The sequence below is a fragment of the Lichenostomus cassidix genome, chromosome 5 (assembly GCF_008360975.1).
Source record: "Lichenostomus cassidix isolate B80296 chromosome 5, HeHo_3.0, whole genome shotgun sequence".
Lineage (NCBI taxonomy): Eukaryota > Metazoa > Chordata > Aves > Passeriformes > Meliphagidae > Lichenostomus > Lichenostomus cassidix.
The window spans coordinates 37,301,916-37,327,898 of NC_139486.1; the positions used below are offsets into that span (position 1 = coordinate 37,301,916).

Genomic DNA, 25,983 nt, shown 5'->3' on the forward strand with positions numbered 1-25,983 from the left:
ATAAATCAAATCCATAATGCCATATTTTCCTGCCCAGTTGCAGGCCAGTAAAAATTTTTAAAAAATTAAAAGTAGGCTTTCGCCATGGAAGAAGCTTAGTGCAGTACAGAAACAAGAAGTTTTTGCTGAAACAGCACAATGTAACTTCCAGTGTCAGGAGCTGATCAGGATTCACAAACCTCACAAGTCAGGGAGCAAAGCTTGTGGCAAACCTGTAAAAAACTACTGGGACAAGAAAGCCACTAGTGGCTAGGTTGAAACTGAATTCTTGTTCCAGGGGAAGAAGAAGGTAAGCAGTCAGAGATGGGGAGAGAAGCAGAGAAAGAACAGGCATGAGAATTTTGAGATACATGACCTCAGGGAATAAAAAAAAGAATAATTGAAACAGGGCAGCAGTTAAGGACCTCTCTCCGGGCGATCCTCCCATGCCGAGCCCCTTTGGCCACCAGATGGCCCCATATGGACGCGGACAGCTGCTTACCTGCTCCAAACACTTCGGGCGTTTCGATGTCTAATTTCCAAGGATGAGAGCAGCCAATAGGGAAACAAAACAAAAGAGAACCAAGTCCAAAAATCTGGTCTCATGAGGCCGGCGAGTTTGAACAGTTCTGGTTTTAGTTCCTTGGATTAGAATCCGTGAGAATTCAAAGAAGAGCAGAACAGATGAACAGAAATGAAACATTACCAGTGTGCAAAGCCTGGAAAATTGGCTTCCTAAGCTGTTTGACAAAAAACTTTGTTGGTCAGTTGCAGGCAACAGCTGGCATTGTGGGCAGGGTCCTGAGTTAAAAGTTCCTAGCCAGAAGCTAGGAATCTGGTGCCATGAGTCATTAAATGAGCTGTAACAAATCCTGGAACAGACTCTTGGGGACCACTTTAGGTTAATTTTCTAAGATGTCTGATTCTGATTTCTGATTTCTTTTCGGGGGAATTAAAAATTACACATATCAGCAGAAAAGTCCTGAATGCTAATTTCAACACCTGCAGGAATGACACCAAAGACTTTTACAGAAAAGGTGAATTACACAGTACCAGGCATCTCAGGCCATTTGGCAGGGGCAGGTCAGATGAATGTAAGCCTGATTATGGAGCAGAATTTAAGACAAAATGAATCCTTGATGAATCAGTGTTTAGTGTGATCAGCCCCACTTCTGCAGTGTTGTCCAGCAGTATTCAGGTTTTTTGTTCCAAACGCTTGTTCCAAACTGTCTGTAGAGCATTTAAAAAATTTAATAAGTGCTCAAAACAGCTATTTCAGACTTGATTTTGCATGTATATTATTACTGTTTTAGAGAGACTAAATATTCTCAACAACTCCCGAAATTGCAGTTTACAGAATGTGTAGGCCAAATCTGTTTCAGATACAAACCTGAGCAGAATGCAAAGCCTTGGCAGAGCCTGTAACAAATGCCTGACACATAGCCCATGGTCAGCTGCCAGCTGAGCCCAGGTATTTCTGAGTGTCCCGTGGCATGTAAGCCACAGCAACAGGAACTGAGGACACAAATCCAAATGTTGACACGATATACAGCTAAGTGGGTGTCTGGCTCTGTGCAGCAAGAAAGAATATTGCTATAAACAACAGCATCAGTGTGACCCTTTGTTTGAACTTACAAAACCTAAAGGGCTCTACATGTAATCGTCATGCAGCAAGACCAAAAAAAGGCCAAACCCTAATAAAAACCAAAAAAACATATTATTCAGTTACTGAATACGGAAAATCTTCAGGATAACAATTTGCTTATGTTAATTTGATTTCTTTTCCCTTCTGTTTGTTTCTTACCTGTGTTGTCTTTCTGAAACAGGATGGACCCAAAATCAATTGTTTAATGTTTAGCTGTGAGGTGGATTCTCTCCTAAATTCATCACTCTTCCATGCTTATTGCAAGCTAAAAATCTTAAGGGGCACTTTTAGCATGCAAGCACCCCTGAGGACCAATCTTAACAAATCTCTGAGGGTAAACAAAACCTAACCCTACAGAGAATGATGGCCCCTCATGAGACAGGGTTTCCTGTCTCTTTTGGTGTATAATTAACAGAGGCCTCTGAGACTTGATCTCAGTGATCCAAAAAGAGCTTTCTTCCTTACCCACTAAACCTATCTGAATGGAAGATGAGCTTATTTTTAAGGGGGAGAAATGCCTTCAAAACATCTTTAACTTTTTTTTGCTTCTCAGCTTGTAGTAAGTAATATCTCACTCATGGAGCAGGTGCTTGAAGAGCTTTCTCACACAAAAAGCCTTCTAAAATAGTTGCAATACATCTGGTAACACACACCTGGCAACAACCTGTGCCTGAATAAGTCAGCATCTGCAGCACCTGTTGGAGGCCCCTAACTGTGGGAACTCAGCAGGAGTCCATACATGCAGTTGAGGGGGATACTGAAGAAGGAATCTGGGAAAAAATTCAGGACAATGCAATCAAGGGAGGTAGGAGTCAGGATATATGTCGTAGATTTGTACACAAAAAGTTTTCCCCCTGGTTCTGCTACATCGTGGAAATATAAACTGGAGTATGCCTACCTGGATTTGAAAACTTGTGCTAAGTTCTGCTCTGGGCTCCACTTGTGGCTCAAATGTTGCACCTTTGGTGGGACTCCACAAATGCTGCATAATCTTGTTTAAAATGTCTCTACAGGGTGGGATGATGGGACTTTTTGAGAAAGCCCTTTCATCTTGCTAAGCTTTGGTACACCTCCAAAAGAACCCATGAGAAGGGTCCTAGAGATGGAAAGGAAGTGTTCTTGTGGTGGTGAGCAAAGGTGAGGTGTAAATGGGTAGTGCTGAAATAATGTGGAGCCATTTCCTATTCACAGGCCTGATCCTGTGATGCATCACTCTGTTTTGCTCTGCTGATTAATTTGGAATTTCAGTCTCAGTATAATGCCTGAGATTTATGATCACTTGAGCTTTTTCTAAAAAAATAGTTCTTACTAGAAGCAACATTGTAACTGCCTCCCTGTGTACATTTGATACCTGTTCAGAACTTACAAGAAGAACTTCCTGAAATTTCAGACATTTCTCTCAGGCAAATTCTCTGCGTTTTTTGATTTTATTTGGTTTACATTGATTTATGTATGTCACCCAATTCAGTAACTTTTTGTTTTATACTAAGTTGTGACCTAATTTATAATTCATGAAGGAAGGAAGGTAAGAACTGCTGTGACAAAAATAAACCATATCAGGCCTGCAACATGATCGGGGAGCTTTGGTGCCATTTTCTTCTCCTGTTTCCTTTTCTTTTTCTACTAGACAAGCCAAAAAACCTGGTGATCGTTGAGCTAAAAGCTTTGGATTTGGATTAACACTCTGAATGCAGAAATGAAATCACTTTCTTCTTGTGAGCATTGAGCACTGCAGTTTGTCTGATGCACAATGACTTGCACAGCTGGTGTTTCCTCTTCTTCCCGTTAGTCAGAGACACTTCCATGGAACAGTGAACACTTCAATTTTCATTGCTCACACCTTTTATTCTATTCACAGCTATCCTGCTCTTTTAAGTTCTCTGAGCAAGAAACCACTAATCACAGTTTACCTGTTAAGACTCACATTCAAATATGTGTGAAAAATTAGGACTGTTTGCAGGCAGAATCATAATTTTAAAAGTAGAGGAAACACCTTCTTCAAGGAACCACTGGTGACGTGGTCTCCATGACATACACTGATCATCTGTTAGGTCTGTTATACTTACATGAAAAAAGTATCATGTCAGGTTTGTGGATATCCTGAAACTGTGTGTGAGGATTTCCATCAGAATGGGAAAAATCTCTCATTTTCTCACTGCAGATAGATTTGTAGGAAAGATGCAAACCAGACTTTGCAAGATTTTTTTGTTTCTCTTCCTTTTTGCACTTTTTTGCATTTTTTTCTCCAAACTGTAACACCCATTAGTATTTGCTAATTCCTTCAATTTTTTAAAATTCTTGTGAGGCAGGCTTATACTAACGTAGCAAAACAGGGGCAAGCAGCTTTGTATTTATTGCTGTCCAATAGTGTGTAACATTTGTTATTATTTGATAGAACAACTTTGAGATGGGTTTGGATTTAAACAGATGTTATTGAGAAGGATGAACAAATTATTAATGTATTAACTCTCTACAGTTTATTAAGGTAATTAGAAATGAACATAACAATGATTATATTGCAGGCATATAACAATAAATCAGTAGACGAATTATGGCACTCCCTCCCCCTTCAAATCCTCCCTGGGGCCTGAGTCCTGGGCCTCATCACTGCCTCTATCCTTGCTCCCAACTGCAAGAATCCATTTTCCTCCCAGGAACACATCACTTAGGGTTAGCATCCAAAGGAAAAAAGCTCCACTGGGGGTTATGCTTTGGGCAAAAGCCAGGAGGAAGCCCAGCTTGGTGTAGAGCTTTGTTCTGGAGAGTGCACTGTAAGACAGTACAGGAAACTTCTCTTCCAGGCCATAAAGAGACATGCATGTTATAGTCTTTATGATAAAGTTTACAGTTGTCTTGCAGTACTTGTGGCCTAACTAGGACAATGTCCAGAACCTTCATCAACTTTTATTACATTACAATATCAAGAATGAATTTTGTTTCTATTTTCCAGTAGATTATGTTCTTTTCCAACCCATTATTCTTATTTTATTACTCTTGGTAATCCACAACTTATACCATTCTTGCATGATTTTATGTCCTCAACCTGTTGTTATATGAGCACACATGCACATACATGTCCTCTGCAGCTTTTTTTTTTTGTTCAGACCCACACCAGCTAAACAGCATCACAGCAGCCAGTGATCTGAGGCAACATGCTACTTACAGTTCCCTATAGGCAAATGTCAAAACTTGAAGTCTGCTGTGAATAGTTACAGAGATTTTTCTGCTTTAATAGATACCCTTCTGCTACTGTGTAGTGCTGGTGGTGAATGAATTAACCATCAGTTTTCTGTCACCACTGTAGGAACAATATGTGAACCTGTGTAGAAAAGGAAATAAGAATAGAAAGCCACTCACATATAACAGCAAGAAACTGGAGGAGGATGTTAACACTGAGTGCTGAAAGCAAAGACACCTATCAAACTCTATCAGTGTCATTTCTTCAGAGCTGAGGGTGCCAGAGTACTCATATATTTTTAGATATCCTTACAGGTTCAAATATACTCATAGATCTGGAGGGATCTGTCATGTAGAAGTGAGTTGTGAAGCAAATCTTATTCCCCTCTACCTCTGCATGGTCTGTCAAACAAAGTAGGAGAAGCACATAGCTCTGATTCAGGACAAAGAGAGAGACTGCATCACCCTGAATAGCCTTAACTTTGATGGGAGTCACTTCCAGCTTCCTCTGCCTAAGGAAAACTAACAAGTGAAAAAAGAAGAAAAACCTACATGAAAAACAGGGTTGCCAGGGTGGCATCAGCAATCCATTATCAGGGGATAGTAGAGTTATGGGTACACTAAATATGGTGGTGGTGAGGGTAAGATCAAGAAACGTGAGCCATTCTGCATAAAATCATAAGTTGCTTGTTTTTTTTTTTTTTCAAATAGTTTTGCTGTTCTTGTTTGGTCTTCTCACTTTGGATCTCTACTTGTCCCAAAGCTTCCCCATTTATGAAATAGTCAGCCAGGCAAGACCTGCCAGATGTACCAAATGCTAGTCCTGGCTTGTGTACAATCTGCTGACAAGGGGGGATAGACAGAGCTTCTTTCTGGGCCTCCTCCTATCACTGTGGCCTGATCACTGTCTCCAGCTGATGTCTAATATATCACTGCACCTTCCCACCAGAGCAGATAATCCGTGCATCCCACTCCCTGTACTTGGAGGGCTCCTCAAAACCCTCATACTTAAATCCCATTGTGTCCATTTTTCACTCTCTCCTTTTCCCTCTCCCTTGGCTATGCTGCTGGCAGCAAAAGCTGTATAGATTGGTGGCTGCTGTGGGATGAACTTATTTTGTCTGTCCTTTTCATGGGATGAGAAGCTGAGAGCCAACTTTGGGTCCAAGACTAGACTGCCAGCCTTTATGCATTTCCAGATACAGCTGAGAGGAACTAAGTGCATTTGAGAGATTTTCAAGCTAGCTCCTGAGAGACCAACATCCCCTAGAGGTAGTGCTATAATAGTCACAATTAGTTGCTAAAACTTGTTATAATTAATATGGTCACAAATTAATTTTGAATGTGACTAGGCAATAGATTATATTAAAAAAAAATATATATAAATCTCATGCTTAATATAGTAGCAGTAATAGACCCCTCAGTAATCTAAAACCAAAGTCACCTAGGAATATAAGAAGTGGCAAATGGTTTGAGTTGCTTCTCCCATGTTTTGTTGTTCCCCTCACCATAATTCCACAATTTATTTGCACTCATTCTCCTGAGAGGTGAGAAAGCAACAGGTAGAACAAATGTCTTATCTAAGGTTACCCAGCTCCACCTAAGTGCCATGCTCAGGTAAGTCCCAAGGGCTTAAGGATTCCAACAGCACAAATGGGAAAGACCAGACATTGTCCCCACTGTGCTACTGGCCTGTCCATTGACTGGGTGTTAAGTGCTTTTGGAGAATAATAAGAGTCACCTTTCCACTGAGATTTTAGATCCCGCCCCATCCCAGCTGCACAGTTTGGAAGGTACTTCTAACTACTTCTCTAAAAAAATCCCAATGCATTTTTCAGACCTTCTGCTAAAATCAGAGCATAATGCTTACAAAAATGGTGAAAAGAGTTTGCAAAGTCACCATGAACACTAGATCTGCTTATCGGAAGATTTTTGAGAGCTATAATGGCAGCTTTGTCTGGATTGCTGACAACTGTGCTGCTTGAGGGATGAGGCTGATGGGCTGTGATAAGAGCACTGCTAGAGGGGAAGATATTCTGGCATTAGGTTCTGTGTAATGCACCTTCAAGGGTCTGAAGCTATTTGCTCCTTTCCTACAGGATTCATGATCAAGGCTCTTGCAGACAGTGGTTTAACCCTCAAGCAGATTATTTATTGCTTTTTATGTCTTTTTCTAATAATAAAAATAATTTACATAAAAATGGTGTTCTAAAATATTCATTGTGAAAAACAACGTTCTTCATCCTTCCCATGTCTCTTACCAATGGACCAAAATCTATCATTTATGATAGTTTATACTTTTCATGAAACAAACATATGCCATTAAACATCAATAAGAAGACAATAATTTTAATAGGTAAAGTTCTTCATGGTACAAGAGATCATGGCAGGGATTTTTTAGAAGAGTGCTTAGGATGATAAACCATACCTACAAACTCCAGGATAATCTCAGCAGCAGTCACCAACCCACCTATCAAGTACCAGTGAGGACAAGTTCAGCCCATTTTGTACAAAGGAAACTGTTCTTTGTTTAACCTACATTAGTCATTCAGGGAAAAATAATCCTCATATTTCATGGAATAGTTGAACAAAAAAAAATCCATTTGATACAAATTTTTTATCTTCTCAATTTGTTCTGAGGTCAATTGTCTGAGGTACTCCAAAGTGATATCACCATTAGTTCGTTTCTCTGACCCATATCTCTTCAAGCTGGGGTACTGCAGGCTTTCTGGTGCTCCAATGGCCTTCAGAACATGCTCAGAGTCCAACCCAAGAGTTTCATACTTACCCACAATATCATAGTGAATGCTGCAAGGATCACAGAGCAGAAACATTGGTTTCCAGTGAATGTCAAGAGTATGTGGTGGTTTTGCTATAATGAAGCTAACAAACTCCTGGAAACTCACTTTTTCAGAGGAATTTTTATTTTTCCTGAACATTGCCCTAATTTCATTAGCGACAGTGATACTGTAGAATGGCTCAGAGTGAAGGAGTTTGTCTCTATAAGCTGAAACAAGCCGTTCCAAGGGATGTCTGGTGAACATCACTTTGGTGTAGTTGCTTAGAAATTCCCTTTGTGAGGCAGGAGGGTAAGTCACCAGCCTTTTGATCAGGGATGTATGGTGGATGTCATCATGCTCAATTTCAGAAGCTTCTGCATTCAAGTCTGATTGGAGAAGAAAAATAGTTCTCTTCCAGTTGGAGCAGCCTACCTTGGGCACCTCACAGTAGATAAATTTATGCTTGTGCTCCACAAAGAGCTGGTTTGCAACATGAGAATCCAATTTGCTTCTTGATTTATTAAGGTTATTCTTCAGGCAGACAGAAGCCAGTATGTTTTTCCGATCGTTTTGAATTGCCAGCCAATTTTTGGGAAAAGCATCTGTAGCCAAGGAAGAGATTGAAACCATTTCAGTGCAATAGGCTTATATAAATCTCTTTATTTGTGACAATCATAGCACTCAATCTATCGCCCTGTATACAAAAACTAATGAAGATGCTAAAATAATTTTTTTACTGTCACCAGACTCAAGTACAGCAAATATGCAACAAACTACCCTACATAGTGAAAAGTTTATTAAAATGAAAACTTTCAACATGTTAGCAGTATTAGTCTAAGCAAGTTTGATGTTCCAACATCATGTTTTTGTAGTGCTTTCCTCTCATATGATGGCTACCACAGTGACAAGGCCTTGGATATTTTCAGTCTTGTTCATAACTTGGGATCCATAGTTACTTCCTAACCCATTTGGAAAAAACGTCTTTCATTCTATAAAACATTAAGTCTTATTTTTGGTAATTTCTTTACTCACCTGTTAAGGTTTTTTGTCTCTTACAGAAAAACCCAAAAACTAATATCCCAAATATAAAATTTGGGAGAAGGAAAACTAACACCTTCTGGTTCATGTTATTCTCACAGGAAGGACGATGGTGTGATCTCTAAAGTGGAAATCTGTCTTTCTGTCAACAAGGAAAAATAACTGAAGTTAGATTTTGAATGACTGATATAACAAAGATAACATGTTCTTACAGAATTAACATTATTACAGATAACATTCTCTTACAGAATGTAGGAGACCAGAAAGACCTTACAAGCCCTATAAAAATAGGCTTTCCTAATAAGTAAAAATTCTCTTATGGAAAAGACACACCACAATTATATTACTAAACCAAACAGATAAATAATATGGCCATTTAGGACTCAAAAATTCCCCCTTTTCTCAGAACAATGAACTGCTTATGAGCAAATACTTTTCCTTTCTCTTTTAAAGCAGTTGCGGAATGATAATTTCATTTAGGATTACAGAGTTGTATTTTTTATAACCTGTTTCTGCAAAGACTATGACACATTCAGGATGAGTTTCTTTCCATTTATTGCCCTGAAGGTTTCCACTTTGTACAAATAAATCACTTCTGGATAAACTCTTCCCTACCCCTGCAGAGAATCCTAACCACTAACAAGGCATGAATTCTCCCATTCTCTCTCTCTAAAGACATACATATGTTTGCTGCCTTTGATGCAAAAGAGCCCCAAAATGGTTCTGTACAGGAAGTGTACAGAAGCAGAAGAGAAAACAACAGAAAAGGAGTTGTCCGGTGTTCCCAGATAAAAGGAGAGAAGGCAAACACAGTCCAACACATTTGCTCTCCTGTGCTCTTTCATTCTGTTGCCTTACATTTCATGGAGAAAGACCTATCTAAATCCTCTGTGTAATCTTACTCAGCTTCCCCCAGTAGAGAGCTCTTCATCAGCATGCTTTTATTGGAAGTTGCAAAAATAAGTGCAAAACCATAACCACTGACAAACATGACATCCTGTTCCTTAAAGTCTGCACAATCCAAAAGACAAACAACACTCTCTTCCACTTCTCAAGTTTTCACCTTGAACCTGCTAGCAATAAACACATTGCCTGGATTTCTTGAGGATGTAAATTCTTTTTTTTCCCAATGTTTCATATTTTGTTTTGTTTTTACAAAGTACAATTGGACCACTTTGGAAGTGGTTTGTGAGCCACTCATTGCGTCAATATACATAAACCCCAGCTGCCATAATGGAAACTGGTTTCTGGTGTGTTCTGAGACAGGAGTAGATGCAGTACCAGTTAAATTGCTGAAACAGTACTTGAGCACAAGGCTTCTTCCTTTCAAGGCTGACATGTGATTTTGATATCACACACTTTTACCAGAACATCTGCAGATTCATACAGTTGACAGCATTACTGATAACTAGGTCTCTCTTATTGTAGGTATGACCTGGGGAATGGAGATGGACACTGTTCACTATCTCTGTATAAAAAATGTACTTGTATTCACAATAAAATGTTACAATAGTTATTCAAATTAATGCAGTATATTTTCACATTTCATTCTACACAGAATGGCATTTAGCCAATATGTTTTCTTTATATTGGCTGCATAAGATCATTGTAAAGGCTACAGGAAAAGTTATGGGAAGATCTGCCTTTAACCTTTTCTTCATTGTACATCAATTTTCACTTCACTGCGTGATCCTTGAGTAATAATTAATCAGAGACTGTTTAGCAAGGCTAGCTAAAGTCCAAAAGGTTGTTCATTGATCTCATGAGGTCCAAGATTGAATGTTTCCTTTTTATTCTTTTTAAGAAACAGTTTGAAGACATGCTTTCACACTGTGTAGCAATTAAAATCAATATGACTCTCAATAATTCTGTTAGAGTATGCTTAGGAAAAAGATGTTGGGCTTCATTCAGTTTAAATGTTGTCATTTCAGAGAAGTGATGTTATCATACCAGGAATCAGGAACCAGGAACCAGGAACCAGAAAATTAACTGGATGGGTTTTACCCTGTTTAGGTACTTTCATAACGTATATTTACTAATCGCTCTACCGGTAGAGAATATAAGAACATATTTCATGTTGACACATGTCAGTGAGTCACCAGAGGGAAACAGAAGAGACTTGCTTCCTTGGGGGAAAGAAGCCTTTTAGGAGCTAGTTAAACACAGGAGACAACTTCTCTTCTAAGACTTACACATATTTGTGGAAACAAAAGAATCTTTAATTAAATTCAGGAGACCAACTAGACCATAAGAAGGGATAGAAGAAGCTCCAGGATAACAACTGAAATCTGTTTGGACTCTTTAGAAAACTTCACAGAGCAGACTGGCAGTAAGAGCTAATACCACCCTCAAAAAGTGAGGTCAACATGACATGAAGCTACCTGAAGGTGAAGTCCAAAGACTTCTTCAGAAGGTGTTTTCAGATGGGAGACCCCAGTATGGAGTTCTGTGTAATGCAAAGTTTCCAGAGATGAAAATCACCTAAGAGAAACCTAAGGAAGAGAAGGAAAGAAAATTCTGAGAGCCATTTTGTCAAAGAGGGACAAGTCACCTGGAAATTAAAAAAGGAGGGAAAAAATCCAAAATGAAAAGCGCCTTTGTCAGCAGCTGTCAGAGGTGTCAGGAAATCAGATGAACTTTTCCTTATATTTATTATGGCTTTTCCAGGTTCTTGTAATTGTGTTTGCTATTTAAGATGTAAGGAGTTAATACTTCTATTTGCATTTTACCTCGTCCTACCTTGAATTAAGTGTGATTTTAGGTAACTACAAGGCATTCCTCAGTCAAGGAGTGGTGAGTCTATTAACACAACAAGTCCATACTAAATAGATTAGTTCTGCTGTAACCAAAGGGCACCAGGTAACCAAATGGGCTTCCCCAGGAAAGATGGAGACAGCATAATAAGGCTCATTTAAAAAAAAGTGCAGAAACCTCTCCTGCTGGAAAGTAACAAAGCAGGTAGAGAGGGATCCAAATGTCTCTCTGGAACTTAGATATTCCCAGAAGAGAAGATACTAAAAATTAAATATAAAGCATTTAATCTGCTTCGTTCTTGCTGTACATAGTTGATGGGGGGGGGATATTTTTGTTTAATTTTTAATGAAGCATATAATCTTCCAGATACCAGCCTTACACTGCACTATTGGTTCTTCCTTGTTCTTTAGATCACATCAGTATAAATCAACTATACATAGCTATGGCGTGATATTTTCAATATCTGCATGTATTACTGGATTCTGCAGACTACACCAGAAATCACTTTATGACTCTTTTTTGGTCATTACTGAAGAGTAATGCAGCAAGAAGAATTATCCTCACAGAACCCTTTCTTGCAAGAGTCTTTCAGAAGTATTGCTACCAGGTGATGAGATTTTTTTGAGGCCTGTCACTTAATTGGTGTTTAACTTCTTTAGTGTGTTTGATTTGATTTGTTGTCTTTCTAGCTTATTAGCGAAAACATGCTGTCATGTCAAGTCAAATGCTTCATACAATTCCAAATTCACTACATAAATGCTATTGCCTTAATCAACCAAAGCCAAACCAAAACAGTAAGTCAGTCTAGTGACATCCATTTCCTATAGCATAATTCAAAGTTTCTATATAAGAACAACCAGAGCAATTGTTCAAGCCAAGAGGGATAACAAATGAGGAATAAATTACTGGAGAAAGCAATGCCAATTATCTCATGTGCGTGCAAAATGGCAAAAAGGCTTGAAGCCCTCATAAAATTAAAAATACTTACTGAATTCAAGCCTTCTTTGTAGTGCTCATAATTCTACCATGTCCCTCCACAATTTCTTTTTAAAGATTCTTTTCTTCCCGATATACATGCTGAGTGTAACGAAATCAGAAACATTATATCATGTTGTTCATATTTGTTCTCAAGTTTGCTGACCATAAAATGTTCTTTCGATCCTTCTGTTTACTTCAAGAAATTCCTGAAAATTTTCACCTTTTGATTACTTTAAACATCTCCCTTTTCTACATGCTATACTGGGTATGGAGATGACTGGCAACCATCTTGCACGTTCCCTGGATGGCAGGGGGGACTCTTTGACCCAAAAAAGTTCTCTATCTCTGTATTGTACTTTTCCAGGGGTCTCACAGAATTGTCATATGCTGGAGTTACTGGATATTTTTTTCTGTTAAATTGCTTTCTCTTGGTTCATTTGTCTCATGCTTGTTTTACATTTTGTGATTCTAGACCTGCAACTTTCCCCAGCGTCTGTTAGTGGTCTGGACTTTAACTGTTTGAGCATGTGTAGCTACACCACAATCACTCACACTTATCCAACCACCAGCTTTGGGTTTAGAATGAGTTCCATTTCCCCTGATCAAACCAAGGTCTGATAGAAAATCTCTAGTACTCTTTCAATTAGGAAATACTCAGAGAGTCAAAGATGGTTTAATGATAGTCACATGAGTACATGACTTAACACATCACATTCAGACTCAAGTTCTTCCTCCTGCCATGCAGATTTATTTCTAGAACAGGCACCAAAAGAATAAGTTGCGTTGCCCTGAATAGGTATCACTGGTACATTGTTCTGTCCTTGAACTGCTGAAACAATGATTCATAATACAGCATTCCCTAACCCTTCTCCTGGAACTTTTGAACAATTGCAATTCAGAAATCTTCAGTATTTTAAGAAATAAAAAAAACAAAACAGCCAAAAAACTTAAAAATAATACTTTGATACTTTCATAAATAAGAAGTATTATAGCTGGAAATACTGAATAATGTTAAGTGGTTTTGTGTGGCACCTATTACCCAAGTACAGACACACATGTACACACATACGTGTATGTGTATATATATATACACACACACACATGAGTAGTTCCAAAACACATTAATACCAGTTACACTGGCATATTATTTGCTCCAAGTAAACTAACTAAGTAGGCTGATAATGATTTGAAATCTTCTGGTAATAAACTTACAAAGGTGTGTCTCAAGCTAATTTTTCACAGACAGACCTTGGTCAGAGCTGAGCATGTGGGGTGATCCTTTGCACTCACTTGATACGTGGAACTTTCCAGATTAAAAGAATGAAATTACAACAAAACTTATTTGTGTTCCTCAAACATTTGAAGCCAGAAGTAAAAAAAAAAAATAAAAAAAATGTACCAGTAGGGCAGCTCAGTGGAAGGTAGGGAAAATCTCTAAAAAGAGATAACATTCTCAGTAGCTGAACCCCATTCTATACTTAAGCCCTGTTAATCCCTTCAAAAAGACAGCTGCAAACACATACATACTGATATGTGCATGGGTACATAGCAGGTGAGGAGGGGATGACGTGTAGAAAGCCCCCAAGACCAGCCAGGCAGGAAAGCCAAGCTCTGGATGCAGTTCTGTATGTGCTGTTATACCATAGTGAATTGCAAGAGCGAGACCCTTGTTCAACCACATCTGCAGCACCCTTGCTTCTGTACAGTTTGTGATAGGTGGACAGGAGGGAGAAAGACCACAGAAACTGGAGCCTTAAAAGCCAGTCTGGCCTGTCCATGACAAAGGAAAATCAGTAATAGATTAGGAAACCCAGGCAAGTTACAGACAGCCAAGGGCTAGAAGAAGTACCTGATCTGGGTCATTTTGCGAACAAGAGACAGCATTTGACATCATCTCATTTGCAGCAAGGGTTTAACCATGTTAGGTGAGAATGAGTAGAAGGTCAGTGGGGAGACAACATATGGGATGGGCTGGGAGCTGCCGAGGGAAAGGCTGACAAGGGTGTCCTACAGAATAGCACACTTCACAGCACTGAGGTGGACACAAAGTAACGATTTCCATTACAGGCACAATCTAAAACTCTTGCTCTGCGCAATGGCCATTTCAGCCCTCCATTACTGCATCAGACTTCTTTCTGGTCTCAGTAACTGTAGTGATACCTTCCTCACTGCCATCATTAATCTGCTTATTATTCTCATTACACCACTTTTATGCCTGCCTTTTAGCTTTTCCTTCTCTACTTAATTCCATGTCATCTCCTTGTCTCACCTTGCAAAGTTTATCAGTCATTTGTCATGCAGTATTAAAAGCTCAGCTTTACTTTCTGATCAGTCATATTGGCAGCTCCTGTTACTATTAGCCCATGATAATAGAAAAATAGTTCCTGCTTTCTCCTCTGCTGCCCATGCATTTCGATGAAGTTTATGAAACACCTACAGAGCCATTACGTTTTTCACCTAAAATCATTCCTTAAAGTCTTCCTTTCTGGGATGCCAATGCCAGTTATGATGCCAGTGTGCTAAAACTGTTACCATCCAGCCCACAAAAGAGCAAGTGAAAGGAAGAGCCAATTTGGGGATTAAAAGGACCAAAGTGAAGAGAAAAAAAAGAGTACATGGGAAAAGGCAGCAGCGAGTCTGACAGAAAAGCTCCCAGAGAGAGGCAGGAAGCAGAAACCCAAGGAAAAGTGGCAGAGCTGGTTGCCAAGGGAAGTAGAAAGACTCTAAGCCCTGCTTTAAAAATTTTGTGGAAAAGGGAGGTTGAGAACTGGACTGAAAAAGACACAAAGAATAATTCAGTGAAGATGGAGAAGAACAAATTCAAGGAAATGAGTATAGAAATCAATGTGTTAATTATCCGAGAAACTACCACAGATATTTAAACAGGAATGAGATAATATGCACTGCAGTCACCCATGCACTGGAACCCAGCCCTTACTATGTGATCAAACATGCCTCTCTTTTCCTTCCTGGAGCTGTATCCAGAAAGGCCACGGACTTTTGATTTTCTAAGCAGAGACAGGTTCAGTGAGGAGACCCAGCTTGTGGGTGGGCCCAGCTTGGCTGGGATCTGGGGAGCTGGAGACCCGTTCTGCTGCAGCACCACTGGGACAGGGACTGGTGGCCTCAGGAGGCTGACATGGGGTGCTGGGCTGTGCACAGGCAGGGGCAACCCCAGGGGACTGGACAGTTTGTAAAAGTCTGTTTGTAAAAGTCCCAGTTACTTAGCACACAGACCCCAGGCAATCTCCTGGTTGCTGTTCAACTTGTTATATCCTTGTGGCACCTCCCTTAGTACTCCTCAACCATAATTGATTACAGCTATGACCTCTCTTTCTCTCTTTACGCTCCAGTGACTACAAAGCGTTTCTGGTTAAATTATTTTCCTTTTTGCTCCTGTTTCCTCCAGCTTCTCCTGTCATTCTATTCTAGATTTTGAACCTCATTTTCAGGATTCAAAACTATTTTTGTCCAAAATCATACCTCAATTCTCATCCCCCCCCACTCTTTCTTTTTTATACTCCTTCAAAGGCTCCTTTACAGGAATCATGTACCAGTCCTAACACCAGTGATTTGGTGTCTGCTCTTTTACAGAAATAAGCTCTTTGCCTGAAACATCCTGACACTTACAGATAAACTGTGTGTATACCTTTTTCTCTCTTCCTACATTGATCTAGGCCTATTTTTCTTTTCCTTTCTGTTCTCTTCTCTGTTGCAGGGTAAGCTGTTCAGCAGAAATGTAGTGTTTAAAGTCTGTTTCTTTGAAACATGTTTTTACAGCATACTATGGCACATGCAATATCAAAAATTAGGAAGTTTAGAGATAGTAGGATTAAAGTGATAAGCTAAATCATAGAGAGCATAAAATGAAGTGTCTGCTGGTTTTTGGCAGAACAGTCTTGAAACTAAAGACTTGACATGTCAAAGCATTTAATGTTACAGTACACTCTATGTTCAAAATAGTCTTGTGGATTCAGTTGCAGATACCAATGCTTGAAAGATCAGCAAATCTGGTTTCCAGAGCCTGCTCAAATACCCAGAAAATGGAGAATGACAGTCAATAGGTCTCTAAAAAGGTGAGATTATTATATCAAAGAACACAAACTCTCATCCTAAAACCTCTTTCCTGGTTCACTGCACACCTTCCTTCATCTACTGTATATACCGGAGATCCTACTGTACAGCCCTTGCGTGTTTCAAGAGCATGTTCATCCTGTGAATCAAACATCTCAAGTTGTGTGAAGTATCTTGTTTCTTCAAAAACCAGGTGTTGAAAAGCTAGTGAAAAACGTATTCATGTGGTATCATAACAACATGCACAAAAATCATTGTCAGTGGTGGATCAGGTCTCCCCTGACCAGCCTTATGATACTCATTTTAGTGGAATAACAGACAGTGGCAGCCGGTTGCTATCCTCTGAACAAACCCAGCATCAACAGTGACAAGTCACAAACTCATCAGTCTTACCTGCTGGCAGCAACAAAACAGTGAGACTTGGCCACGTGGGATGCCATTCCTGGCACTGAAGGAAAATGGCCCATAGTACCTTGTCTGGGCTTCCCCTGCTCCCACCATTAGCATGGCCTGCCCAGAGTCTTCCTCTCCTGGTACCCCCACCTCTTTGCACCCCACTCTCCAGCAGCACTCCAATACTCCTGCTCACTGCATATTTTCATAGGCACCAGAACTTTTGCCTTAGCCCCCACCTTAGGTATGACCCCTTCTTTCCCAGTCCCCTCTTCTACCCCTCAGGCAAAATTTTAACCCAATCTCCAGCAAATTCTCACCTCCAAAAGCCTTCCTCATATCGTCCCCAGGCAGCTTGCCCAGCAAATCCTGTTTTCCAGCTTCCCAAACACTCATCAGATCTCACCCTGATTCTGCTGTTCAGTCTTCCTCATGCACAAGCCAGCTCTTTGCTGGCTCCCCCTGCCAGACTCCTCCCTTCGTCTCCTCAGTCAGCCTCACAGCTCCCGCTCCGACAACCACACTTCCGAGCCCAGCTCATCGGAACTGTCTCCCCTTCTACTTCCAAGATTCCCACGCAGCCCCGCTGCTTCTCACTCTCAGTTCTGTACTCAGCGAGTCCCAGGCTCTGCACTTCAGCTTCTACAGTTATTTTAGTGTCTCCCAAACGAAACTGACACATTTTCCTTACCTTTCTTTCCCGCATCAATTTTCACACTAGTCATCAAGGCACAATTTTTCCTGCTGATTCTGTTCCTTGAATCTATTTTGCCAGCAGATCCCCAACAATTTCTCCCTATAAGTCTTCGTCATGCTTGGCTTGTTCTTTAAAATGGATGGTTCACTCTCGTGTGCAACCTCAGTCCAGAAAAGGTTCCTCTGAGAATGTACAAGAGGAACCTCTTAACCTCATTTTTCAAATGCTTATTTCAAAGCCTGCAATGTACCTGAACTTCTTAGAGGAAAAGTCACTGAAATAATTTAAGATGAGAAAAAAAGAGCACAGATTCCCTGTATAAAAATCTATAAACTATTTTTGCTCAAAGGATTTTAAAAAATATCCTGAGGCAGATATCTAACAGGAAAAATTTCTACTGAAATGCTTGCAATTTGACAAAATCCTATGTAGCTGCAAACTGTATTGAAATTAGAAGAGTCAAGATGCATACAACCCTTAACAAAGACAGAAAGTGAATGAAAGCCTTTGTCATTTCATTTCAAGCACCAGAATCCCTGTAACATCAACTACTTAAATGAGGAAAGCCATAGCAATGAATAATAGACAGCCAAAAAAGTCCTCTGTTGATTCATTTCATCATGGTGTGATTTCAAAAGCTAAACAATATCTCAGTTTATTCCTTTAAATATTTGATGTCCATTTCTAAATACATAAACAAATGAAAAACCCAACCCACTCTGAAAAAGAAATCTCTCTTTGCAGAGATCTGCCTACACTTACATCATGGTAACATGAAAAGCCACTAACAATACAATTTTAGTCACCAGTCAGACAGCCTCAGTGGAGATTTCCCATGCCTCTCAGTGCTAGCAAATAAACAACAAAGATTCAGACAAAGAAAAATCAGTCCAGAGAGACATGTCATTTTAATTTTATGCTTAGGTATGCAAAGGAAATAGGTGAATGATTTTGTCTTCTCCTTACCTGGACTTCAAGGCAGGGCAAAGTGTTCCTGTATCCACACAGATGCTTTCTCAAGAGAACATCTGAAACACTCTGTACATGTAGTATTTGTCCCTGTTTTGATTAAATGCCCAGCTAAAAGTTGCCAGTGTTTCCCTGTGAATGTTTAGGTGGGCATCTTCATTAGAAAGCAATGTGCTGTGTCTGTCTCTAGGTATAACAAGCAGCATTTAACCACTCCCTTTGTAGGGTCTACAGCAGCTGTTAGAGCCTGCCAAGTGCTTCAAGAGCAGCCTGCCAAGAGACTGCCTACTAAGCAACCAAGAAAGGGGGTGGTCAGGAATATGAGGGCAAGGGTAATTTGGTTGAGAGTAACTGTGTTGTGATAATATGCATTATTTTTAGATTAAGAACAAGAGGCAAGATCAATTAAAATCCAATGGACTCTATACAAGAAGACTCCAATAAACCCTGGGAACTAGAAGGTAAGTTCTCATGGGAAACATGGCAAGAGCAGAAGAAATTCAGTAGAGTTGGCACTTCCTTAAAGAAATTAAGTTTAGGGTACAAACACAAACAATCCTACACAGTAGGAGGATAGGAAGTATAGTCAGAGTTCAACTTGCTACTCGGCTAAGCAGCACAGTCTTCAATGACCTGAAACACAAGAAGGAAATGTACAGAAAGTGGAAACCAGGTCAAACTCCTAAGGACAAGTATGAAGGAATAGCATTAGATGCTGAAAAAAAGTCATAAGGATAAAGAACAAATTTAACTGCAAAAAAGAAATGGATATAAGAGATAGCACGAAAACAAATCTGGAAGGAAAAGAAAAACCTAGCGGTAGTTCACTTGTGGAAGGCTGATGTACATTTTCCATCATTCTTCATAAAAGAGTGAACAGTAATTACATGAGTAATAATTAAACTCAGTAATAAAGAATCTGTCTAAAACAGGAATAGAACAGGACCTAAATGAATTTGAAAATATTGCATTTTACCTTATCCTCAAGTATATTGCTACAGCATGTCTCCCAAAAAGCTCTCTAGTGGCAGTTGATGCACTAAGTGTGGCTGGACAGAGATAGGAACCTACACCCCTGCACAGATACAGATGGCTACTTCACAGGCTGCTAAAGAAGGGAAATGAGTGCTATATGTAGTGATACCTGAGCCTGAGGAAGTGCATGTTAAGATACCTTGGGAATGGAGAGAAACAAGCTCAGATCTGTTAGCTTCATCTGAAAGCTTTCAGAAGTTGTGTGAGAAATATGGGAAGTGGTGAACACAGTGTTCACCTTTATAAAAGCGAGAAATGAAGAAGACATCAATTCTGGAAACATACTAGAATAAATGAAAATGTAGATTATTCATAAAAACTTGGATATAGTTAAGGTATATTGGTTTGTAGCTTTTGGCATGTTGGTTATTAATTTCTGTAACATAGCAACAAGTCTTACAAATAGAGAAGCAGTTTATAATATGTTTTAATTTTAACAATGTTATTGACATGGTAGCATTGACTCATAACATTTTCAAAAGTATATGAAAGTGAAACTATTTCTGGAAGAGTGAAAAACTACCTGGGCGGGGGAAACAAACAAGGAAAACAAAACCAAGCAAACAAAACCAACACCAAAACCACAGACTAAGACTAGGTTTTAATCATTCACTATGAAACTCAAAAATCACAATCAATGAGATTCTAGCTGGGCCTATTCTGGGCCAACTAATGGCCTGGATCACTAATGATCTGGCTAAAGGACCAATCCTTCAAACTTGTAGATAACAATAAGCCCATATGAACAGTAAACTCATTGCTTGATACATTAAATTCAGCGTGCTTTTGACAAAAAAGATAAATCACCTGTAGGAGAAAACATATTGCAATGCACTTGTGTTTACAAGTGTGAGGTTCTAAGGGGGAATAATAGCTCATAAAAATGTGGCAGCCATTCTGCCAAAAAAGGGATAAGAGGGGTAGGAGTCAGTCACAAGCTATCCACGAATCAGTAGTGTTACATCATATCAAGAATGCAAACTGCATATTAGGAAGAGAAACTGCTTTGATTGTACATTTGCTTGATACATCAAGGAATACCTCCTATCATATTTCTGTCTAGCACAGCAACCAGCGGCACGGTGTCCTGCTCAAGCAAAACTGTTCCAAGGGAAGGCAGGCCAACTGGAAAGAATCCAGTGAAAAGCAGAGAAAATGGTCAGTTGTCTGGGGAAAAAAGAAAAGCCACAAGCAAGAAAAATTGAAAGAATCAGGGTTACTCAGTTTAAAGAAGAGAGGGGCAACTGAACACATGAAAATTATCACCTACATAAGTTACCTCTAGGGAGGTAAGGAGGGATTTCATTTTTTATCTCTAGTGGATTAAGTGATGGGTTCAAATTATGACTATTCACAGACTATGACCCAATTCACAGAGGGTTATGATATATATTAAGAAAATCTTAATATATATCATATAATAATAAAGACAATTACTTTTTCATTTCTGAGGTACAGTTGATTCTCTTTTGGAGCTTCAGAATGCACAAGATGAAGTCTTGAGGTCTTTTGCAGTCTCCTTTTCTTTAAGTCTGTGGTTCATCCTGTTGTAAAATTTAGAAGCCTCATCTTACCTCTCTAGAAAAAACTATATTTACCAAAGATTTCATGTTAAGTTATACAACTCCAGCCTGTTATTTCAATATAGCAACTCGAAACCAATGAAGCCACTATGGGGCTTAACACATCCCAGATCGGTATGATGTCATTTTTTTTTTCTTCTGAATATCCAACTAGCTCTTGTAAAAAATACGGAAGTTTTGGCAAAAGCACTGCTGTCTTCCAGAGAGTAGTGTATCTGATATTTGTACACTGCTATTTCAAATGCCAAAAGTGTGTTCTTTCTTCAGGATTCCAATGGCATCTGCTAGAGAAATCTTCTTATCTGCTGAAGCCTGCCCTTCTGGTGAGCTGCTCCACAAACTGCTAGTAAGACACAGAGCTCATTTGCCTCTGGGCACACTTATTATGATGAGAGATGAAAGACACTGAACTGAGTGAAATGAGATGTGGGCAGAAAATATGGAGAGATACTTTGTTAGAGAGCTGCAGAATCATATTTCTTCATCTAAGATTTTTTTCATGTGCTCATTCTTTGTATTAATCAAGCTTCAAGATCACATGAGTTTAATAAAGTATTCTCACTTGGCAGAAAAGATAAAATTCCTTTTGCTTGCCTTCCACCAAAGATCCAATTCTGTCAATGTACAGACATTCTTGGCCAAAGAACTGTACCACATGGATGACCAGCTCAAAGAAAATCTCATAGAGGCATGTTTGTTGTACTAGTGCATTACAGAAATTCCAAGGGTATGTGACTCCCCTGCCAGCAAATACCAGTGTTGGTCATTACCTGTATTGCCTCTGCAATTCACTTACATAGACATGTTCAGGTGATTTTTTACAGAAAAAATCTCCTCAAAGCGGTTTTAATCTTGCAGAAAAAATACACTTTTTCACATTCTATAAACTATTTAAACCAGGAAAAATCCATGTGATACTCCTTCCTGGCCTCCTGAATTTCTGTTGATTTTCTAAAATATACAATCTGTTTCTGTGAAAAAGTAATCTGTTTCTTTGAAACTTAATTTTCAAACTCAGAGTAATATCCAGCATAGCATGAAATTCATGCTAAACTTATATAGAATACTGGAGGAGTCATACAACAAATATTTTTTCCATAAATTCACTAGCCTACGATTTTTCTCTGGGTAAACTTTTCAGACTTTGCTGAAGTAAACTTTTGGTGAGGGGTACGTATTTCATCTCAAACAGGGCTGAGAAGAAAAGAATAAATCAACTATATAATTAATTTACATTATCAGAGTTTAAAAATTTATAAAGATGGGGAAAAATTTTACATCTCAAAGCAATGTCTCTGTATTCCTGTTTGGGCAACTATAACCACATCAATCTAAACCCATGAGGCAACATCAGTGACTGAGTCCCAAAGGCGAATACTGTGCCTCTGAGTCCATTTTCCGTTGAAATTACAATGTAAGAAAAAGTTTAATAAACTTAATAAACAGAGTCCCAAGGGCCAGGTTCTGTATATGAAGCAATGGCTATCATGAGGGAAAAGTCCTATTCCCTCAAAGATAAAAGATGTCAATGACATTTTCGGATGTGAGATAGACTTCTTTGACAATGCAGTATTGTTTTATAACACCAGTGTTCTCTTAAGGCTTCAAAGTTTAGAGATGTTAATTTAAACCATGTTAATTAGTAGCAACACTGTCTAAAACTAAGTAATAAGTAAGATAAACTTCAGTTTTCTCACAATTTCTACTCTTCCAGAAAGACGAAAGCAATAGCACCATGTGGATTTCAGAGAACTAATGTGGCCTCAAAAAAGCAGTTTCTGCATGAAGACTTGCAATGAAACTGTCTGGAAAGTTCACCGCTTTATAAATTATTGACTCTTCACTGCATTTTTTTCCCCCTTGGATCCTATTTCAGCCTTAACATAGTAATACAAATAAAACATGGCTTTTAATAGTCCTTTTAACAGTGATTTAAGAAACGGGACATGGTATCACATTGTGTAACCATAGTATGGGTTGTACAAATGTGGCTAACTATGCCTATGCCCAGCTGTGAGCAAGAGCTCACTCAGAGAGTGAGAGCAGAATGAAGAATGTCTACATGAATGAGGAAGGAACATGGTGGAAACACTTTGTACAGTCACAATTCAGTAGCACTTTTAGAGCTATCTCTTGCTTTGTCCACACAGGCATGACTAAATGAATAAAGCATGTCTTTGTTACACATTTACGTGCTTACTCAGAAAATTCGCCAATCCTGTTCACAAGAATTTGTAACTAGTAAAGCATTCTTAGCATATGTGAAGCCCAAGGGGAAAAATTCCCCCAAGGTGATCCTACATTTCCATTTTCTTTGTTTCAAATTTAGAACTATTAGTATCTTTCAAAAGGTCAAAATTTAAAAATATTTAAGCAGAGTGTGAAAAAGAAAAAATAGAAGCTACTAATTAGTTTGTATTGGCAATTGGCAACTCCCATTCAAATGTTTCAAGAGCTGAAAAATGAAAGCAGTTTACTGCCTCCAAAATGGTGTAGTAGAATTCATCCTATAGGTAAAAGGGCTCAGAAGTTTATTATTTTTATAGTGGAAAGATTTCCCAAGCAGCTTCAGGTTTTGACACATGAGAATCCAAAGGGAAAGATTATTCTGGAAATAATCTCAAAAACAAAACAACAGTAAAAGAAACTCTTGTGCACTTTTGTATTTTCTGCATGTTTTCATAAATAAAAGTCCTTGTACTAGTATAAAAATAGGTCCATACATCACATTGATAGGTAAAAAAAATCAGAAATTTTAAATCTCTTGCTCCAGCCCTCTGGTAATCTTTTCTAGAAGAGGCTTTTCTAGGGTTTTGAGGCCAAAAGCTTTATATATCAAAGAAGAAACTGAAGAGGTTAACTAAGATTGTGTTCTGGATTTCAATTGAAGCAGACAAAACAATAATAAGGAAAACGTAAAATATAATAACCCATGAAATTCAAAATAGTCTATAAACAATATCAGCATTTCTTCTTTAAACTACTACTTTAAATCTATTATCTAAAAATATTTATTTTATGTGATTTGTTTATCTCCTTTATGCAGACAGTTACAGATAATATTTCTCAGGAAATAGGAGTTAATCCTGGATACCTGGCTTAAATTCTGCACTTTTATTATTTTTTTCCCCTGCAATTAAGACAACATAACAGAAAAACTAATAAACCACATGAAAGCATTCACAACTGCAAAATTATTTCTGCATATGAAGAGATCAGTTGAAAAGCCAATTGCCCTTGACATCACTAAACCTGAAGTCAGAACTCAGTATCTTCTAAAAGACAAACAGAAAGCACAAAAGTTTTAATTTACTAACAAAACACCTGGAATATTTTTTTTTAAATCCTACTAATATTATAGAAGGAACAGATAAAAAAAAGAAGTACCTCTACAACATTTTCTGTCTCTGGAGCTTCCTGTTGGGATACAGCTTTGTGCAACTCTGGCTGAGTTTACTGCTTTCTGTTTACTTAATGCCTTAGCTCAAAAAAAAAGAAGGTGTATCCTTGAATACTATGCGGACAGCATGACACATTGTGGTCTTTCCCCAGCAAGCAAGTTTGAATATTTTCTTAGCAACATTAGACCTCTGAAAAAATGGAAGAAAATATTTGGGCTGAGTGACCTTTACCTTATTTTTTAAAATTCCTTTGATTATAAACATTTTCCTTCATCCATGCCCTGTCCCTACACTATTCAACCTTTTAATTTCTACTTCAAAAAAGGTCTGACTCAAAGCTTGTGGAAGTCTGTCTGAGATGTTTCAGACACTGATGTCAAATACATTGATTTCTACTTATTCCGGAGTGGTATGCAATCATTTTACATCTAGTCTGTCTGGGTGCCAAGAACTGTTTGGTGACCTAAGGATGGACAAAAGTGCATATGTGAAGTATTTAAAGAGTCAAAAATGTATGCATTGGATTCACCTTGAGACTGTCATTGACAGAAGGATTGAAGAAGATGAAACAAGGAATTAAATACTTGAATAGTATGCAGTTGGAAATCTTTTTAAAATATCTTGCCCTTAACTCTCCTTAACCCTCTCACTGATGATACTATGAAATATTGCTTCCCAAGGGAATGCCTAGAGCCCCTGCCATCCAAAGGGATTTGACAGACTTGAAAAGCAGGCATATGAAAACATCATGAAGTTCACAAGGCCAAATGCAAGGTCCTGCACCTGGCTTGGGGCATCCCTGCCACAAATACAGGCTGGGCATAGGATGACTGAGAGCAGCCCTGAGGAGGTCTTGAAGGTATTGTTGGATGAGAAGCTGGACATGAGCTGGCAGTGTGTGTTCACAGCCCAGAAAGGCAATTGTATCCTGTGCTGCATCAAAAGCAGCATGGCCAGCAGGGCGAGGGAGAGGATTCTGCATCTCTGCTCTGCTCTGGTGAGACTCCATCTGCAGTGCTGCAACAGACGTGGGAGACCCCAACACACAAAGGACATGGACATATTGGATTGAGTCTAGAGGAGTGCCAAGAAGACTACCAGAGGGCTGGAGCATCTCTCCTGTGCATACAGGCTGAGTGGGTTGGGGCAGTTCAGTGTGGAGAAGAGAAGGCTCCAGAGAGACCTAATTGCAGCCTTCCAGTATCTACAGGGGCCTTATAAGAAAGATGAGGACAAACTTTTTAATAGGGCCTGTAGCGACAGGACAAGGGGCTATGGGTGAAAGAGGATATATTTAGACTAGATATAAGAAAGGTGTATTTTATTATGAGGGTGGTGAGACTCTAGAACAGGTTGCCCAGAGAGGCTGTGGACGCCCCATCTCTGGATGTGCTCAAGGCCAGGTTGGATGGGGCTTTGAGCAACCTGATCTAGTGGAAGGTGTCCTTCCCCTTGGCAGGGACATTGAACTAGATGGTCT

At 39.1% G+C, this 25,983-nt stretch overlaps 1 protein-coding gene and 1 long non-coding RNA gene across 9 annotated transcripts; one reads left to right on the top strand and one right to left on the bottom strand.

The window, feature by feature from the left end:
- Positions 1 to 7,077: 7,077 nt before the first annotated feature.
- LOC146436384 (carbohydrate sulfotransferase 8-like) lies at positions 7,078 to 24,509 on the bottom strand. 8 transcript variants are annotated; one of them, XM_085062398.1, is made up of 4 exons: positions 18,482 to 18,655; positions 11,001 to 11,111; positions 8,614 to 8,761; positions 7,078 to 8,183 (listed from the first exon to the last, which is right to left on the bottom strand). In XM_085062398.1, exons 3-4 carry the CDS (start codon positions 8,705 to 8,707, stop codon positions 7,342 to 7,344), a joined length of 936 nt encoding a protein of 311 aa, XP_084918524.1. In that variant the 5' UTR covers positions 8,708 to 8,761; positions 11,001 to 11,111; positions 18,482 to 18,655; the 3' UTR covers positions 7,078 to 7,341. The 8 variants fall into 8 exon arrangements, with proteins under 8 accessions (XP_084918524.1, XP_084918522.1, XP_084918523.1 ...); XM_085062396.1 differs by lacking the exon at positions 18,482 to 18,655 and adding an exon at positions 17,139 to 17,426; XM_085062397.1 differs by lacking the exon at positions 18,482 to 18,655 and adding an exon at positions 17,225 to 17,312.
- LOC146436385 (uncharacterized) lies at positions 18,795 to 23,003 on the top strand. Its single transcript, XR_014852904.1, has 3 exons — positions 18,795 to 18,945; positions 20,583 to 20,808; positions 22,817 to 23,003. It is a non-coding gene; the product is annotated as an uncharacterized LOC146436385 (long non-coding RNA).
- Positions 24,510 to 25,983: the final 1,474 nt, after the last annotated feature.